The sequence below is a fragment of the Penaeus monodon genome, chromosome 18, assembly GCF_015228065.2.
Source record: "Penaeus monodon isolate SGIC_2016 chromosome 18, NSTDA_Pmon_1, whole genome shotgun sequence".
NCBI classification, from domain to species: domain Eukaryota; kingdom Metazoa; phylum Arthropoda; class Malacostraca; order Decapoda; family Penaeidae; genus Penaeus; species Penaeus monodon.
The window spans coordinates 39,220,966-39,225,965 of record NC_051403.1 but is presented as its reverse complement, the minus strand read 5'-3'; the positions used below and the strand labels follow the sequence as shown (position 1 = coordinate 39,225,965).

Here is a 5,000-nt window from a genome sequence, read left to right as displayed (position 1 = left end):
TTCGTGTGTGCTCGTAGATTAGCCGAAGCAGTGATGCCAAATGTAATTTTAGATTTCCGAAAACCTTCTTACATTTGACACCTAAGCCATTAACAATTTTAAACTTTTGACTTTTTGCATCAGGGAAGTCATAGATTTCCATTTTGACGTTGGGAAAACACTATATTTGGGAACAATATCTCCTCAGTTGTCACTTAGCCACTTCTGTTTATCTTGCCAAAAATGCCTGCGGCTTTTATCATATATAAAAGGGTGGATTTTTTTTTTTTTTTTTTTTTTTTTTTTGTATTTACATCGGGTAAATTGTAGAAATTAATCAAAAAGGGAAATTAAGTAACCCAGTTGATATTTGTAATAAATGATGGAGATTAGATCTACAGTTGCCAACTAGGATTTTGTGTGTGTGTGTGTGTGTGTGTGTGTGTGTGTGTGTGTGTGTGTGTGTGTGTGTGTGTGTGTGTGTGTGTGTGAGTGTGTGTGTGTGTGTGTGTGTGTGTGTGTGTGTGTGTGTGTGTGTAAAACCACTCTCTTCGATTCACAGTTACTCATGCATACGAAACCTAATAAATACATCTTTGATACCACTAAAATTTCTCCCTGACCACTAAGGGCACATTTTTGACGATAAACGCAGCTAAGCTATAGTCTGGTTCTCGTATCTTCTTTGTCTTGTCGAATTTTCAAGAAACAATCCCAACACGCTGCTTGCTACCATGTAAACAAACACCGCAGTGTGTGATGACTCGTTCCCTTTCATAATGAGTGACGGGCGTAAGCATGGAAGAAAACAGACGTTGTTTGTAATGATAGTGATGTTTGTGATGACGAAATCTCTCCTCACCTTGGTTTAACATTAACTGAGGAAATTATTGGAAACAAGAATATCAAAAACAATTATTTACATATAATTTAGCAGAAAAGGTTATGAATAACTAGAAAAAGTCGCGACATATTTTAGGGCAACAGTTTACAAGGATAATGTATACTATTAATGGCAAAGATAGGTCTTTCAAATGGGAAGTCTTGAAGGAAAACTCAAAGGCAAATAAACATGTTCTTGTAACATTCATAGTTATAAGTAGCTTGTATTTATCATCTAGAGAATAACAAAGCTCTTGATATACTCCAGATAATCCTTCTGGACGGCACAGATATGGTCACAGCTTGGTGGTATATATATCATATATTGGCGACAAAATAAGTAATTTAGTAAGAGAATTTCATCGATATTACTCACTTTTGTCAGCCATGTTGGCGATTTGTTTACTACTGCGGCGTCAAATTGTAGCAAGCATCCTCTGGAATGCCTGGTTTGGTTTCGAAACCAAATCAAGATATCTAATCAAGAAATTTCTAATTTTCCGAGAAATCTTGAAACCTCTTGCCATCAGAAGTGTGCTTTAAAAGGAGAATTATCTCCAATAGAGCAGCAAAAATCGCCTGGCCACAGAAGGTGTACAATAGAAAACAATATCTGGGTGGATTTAGCTTCTCATTGTTGTTAATTTAAATAATCAATAGGAACTGAAACTGATCAGTATAATACCATTGTGTCTTGATATGGATACACAATAAGCTTCTTTTTAGCGTTTCTCTCTTCTTCCTTTTCTTGTTTTTTATTTATTGTTTTCAATATTTCTGTTTTTATTAATACAATAACAAAACATGGGTTTCTGGTAACCTTCTCTTTATCCTCGTGTACGGAGACAGCTGGAAGCGGCCACGCAGCTGAGAGTGCTTACAGACAGCTCTCTCAATCACCAAGTGGATGTCAGTGACCCTCAAGAAACCTTGCTTGGCCTGGATGTCTCTTCGGTGAACTCCCAGCCGTCACGAACTCTTCCACTTCAAGTAAGCAGAAGAGGGGAAGGGTAGAGAGGGAGTATGACATGGACCTTGTACACTTCCTAGGTGTAAGGCAAAGGACAGGAAGTTAGGTGGTCTGAATGCAAGGAGTTTGGTTGGAGTGTCACTTTCGGGAAAACGGTGTTAGGGACAACGGCGAGTGAAGTGTCCAATACAGGAGGCTTCGTGCCAGACTCCCATTTCATCGTAACCTAAACAGAGAAAGGGTTTAACTTCGTCAGGACGTCTTGGAAATGTGTGTGTGCATGTGTCTGTTACTACTTTCATCTTCCTTATCCATGAGGGAGATAGGCACTTTATTGCAGTGTATAAAAGGTTCTTCATGGCCTTGTCACTGTTCCGTAAGGCTGTCAACCTGTCACCCAACAGACTAGTGATTCCCAAAGAGTGTGGCACAGCACACAAATGTCCCGCAATTATTTCCCTTGTGTGCCGCGAGAATTTGAGTGAGAATTTTGTCTGTGTGCAAAATGTTAACTACGACGACGGAGAAGAAGAAACTTCCATATAATTTTAAAACGAGTGAACAAGTCCAAATTTATACATAAACATACATACATATGGTCAGTTGGCCTTTGCTGGAGCGGGGTGACAGTTATATTATATATTATACTGCATAACGTCATAATTGAAAAGTGTCATGATTTATCGTTGGTTCGATTCCATGTACCATTTTCTTAGGTGTAGATATTATCATGAACGGGAAATTTCCTCGTGTTTTTCTCCTCTCCAACCCAGCTCGTGGACACCAACACCACGTCCTTAGTGACGCCTCGCCTCACGAGCGCCAAGGACTGTCGCACTTACGCCCAGACGCGCCTAAGTGACTCTTGCACGCCCACCTCCTGCCTCAACGGTGGGCGCTGCCACAGAACCTCCGTCGGCAACAGGCAAGTGATTTTGAGCTTAGAGTCCTTCATGAAATCTTGTTATTTTTTTCAATAATGACCTTAAGCGAGTCTGAGTAGATTGCGTGATGGATTCTAAGCGTTCATGGCTTCCCTTGAAGCTTGCCTTTCCATTTCCTTGACCGTATTTCCTATTTTTATTTAATCTTATTTCATAACTTTGTAAGGTTACATCTCATTACTTTATTCCCATAAATAATACTTACCTTTTTTTTTACTAAATGGTATGATTTGCTTATCGCGTATCTCATTTCATAATACCATTAATTAGTTTCAATCTAGATTTCTTTGTCGTTTTCCTCATCCTTATTTTCTCATTTCCCTTGGAGGGTCATTTACCCCTTCTGAGAAATCCCTTGCGTCGTCCCTCTCATTCTTTAGGCTCACCAGTTTCCTTCCTCACATTTCCATAAATCCGCCCACGCCCGCAGGTGCGTGTGCCCGGGTGGCGCCGTTGGACCCAGCTGCAAGATTCTCGCCCGTACCTTCAGTGGGCGCGGGTGGGCGTGGCTGCGCCCCCTCGCGCCCTGCCTCCCCGCCACCCTCTCCCTCCGCGTCCTCACTCTGCAGTCGCACGCGCTGCTGCTCTACTCCGGCCCCCTCACGCCCTCGTCTGCGCACACGCCCGCGCCCATGCTAGCCCTGCAGGTGGTGGGTGGGCGGCCGCAGTTCCTGTACGAGGGTCCGTTTGGGCGGGTCAAGGTCGAGGTGGAGTCGAGGGTGGACGACGGCGAGTGGCATGCCCTCCACCTCCGCCTCCACGCCGAGGTGACTTTTGGGCTCCCTTGTGTATGTGGTGGGGGGGGGGGGGTATATGTATATGTCAACCTTCTATGGCTTGGTGTGTGCATGCGCGTGTATCTATATTTCTGGATAGTTTGTTATTTAAAAACCTACAAATATCGACGACGCCCCCAATCCCTGACCCGGAGCCTTTCCAGGGCGTGACGCTGATGCTGGACTTGTGTGGGCGCGGGTGGGAGGACAGCGCCGCCCAGGATGACTCGCACTGCGCGGCGCGGGCGTCGTGGTCCGTCGAAGGACCTCTCTCCGCCTGGGCGCCCTCTGACCCCCTGCAGGTGGGAGGCATGGCACATGCGTCGCCTCGCCCGCACGCCCACGGTTGGAACGAAACGCCCATCGACGAGCCTCTGAGGGGCTGTGTGTCGCACGTCGCCGCCAACGGGGAGGTAGGAAGAGGGGGGGTTGTAGTTACTATTAGATAATAAAGATAATACTGTGGGTCTCGGATGATAAGGGTTGGTAATGTTACTGATATCTTTATCCTCATCAGAGTTACCGCTTTACCGCTATCACTACCCTTACCAGGAACGCCATAAGTATGGTGATTATTATTATCATTAGCATCAGCCGGATACCATCATCTATACTGTATTATCACTGTACCATTGCTGTAACTTAAATGACCATCCAGATGATGAGAAAATGGTAGACCAGGAGAAGAGACATTTTTACATGACTTGAAAACACTGGAAGAGAAAGTGAGGATGTTAGAAAGAGAGGGAAAGAAAGAGATGGGAAGGAGGGAGAGAGAGAGAGAGAGAGAGAGAGGAGACGGACAGACGGACGGAGACAGAGACAAAAAGAGAGAGGCAGATGCAGATAAACCGATAAAATGACAATGCGAGTGCGAAAGAGAAAAAATCATAACTTTTTTAACGACAGTTTTCAATAAACAGTTCAACCTTTCGTAGAGTTTCCGACAAAGCGTTATTACCAAGTAGCTGTGAATCCGACACTAGAATAAAGTAAAATGTCACTACAAGTACATTTGAATGCATAATGATATTATAACTATTTTACGAATTTTATGAGTCAACAAAATCGGTTGATCTTTCTTAGGTTCATGTATCACATCTTGTTTTATTGGATTATTGCTAATTCTCTTTCTCTTTCTGTCCTACATTTCCATCTTTCCTTCATTTTCTGTTCCATCTTTCCTTCTCCCTCTCGTCTTTCCTTATTATTGCCCTCCTCTCCCCCCCCCCTCCATTCACCATTTTACAACCTTTATCTTCTGTTCACTCTTCTTCTTTTCTTTTCTCATTATTTTTTCCCTCCCTCCTTCTACTTCTCACCCTTATCTTCTACCCCCCCCCCCTCTCCTTATCACCAATCCTTATCATTGCCTCTTCTCCCTTCGCCCTCTTCCCCATTTTGCATTTATTATCTTTTACATCGTTTATCCTTTCTTTCGTTACCCGT

At 43.5% G+C, this 5,000-nt stretch overlaps 1 protein-coding gene across 1 annotated transcript in view; it reads left to right on the top strand.

The window, feature by feature from the left end:
* Positions 1-5,000, top strand: part of LOC119584773 (putative neural-cadherin 2) — a 47,988-nt gene that overhangs the window by 35,287 nt on the left and 7,701 nt on the right. The window contains exons 14-17 of the mRNA XM_037933423.1: positions 1,711-1,851; positions 2,605-2,756; positions 3,206-3,542; positions 3,716-3,964. Of these exons, the coding sequence (XP_037789351.1) occupies positions 1,711-1,851; positions 2,605-2,756; positions 3,206-3,542; positions 3,716-3,964 (879 nt within the window). The remainder of the gene's footprint in view (positions 1-1,710; positions 1,852-2,604; positions 2,757-3,205; positions 3,543-3,715; positions 3,965-5,000) is intronic.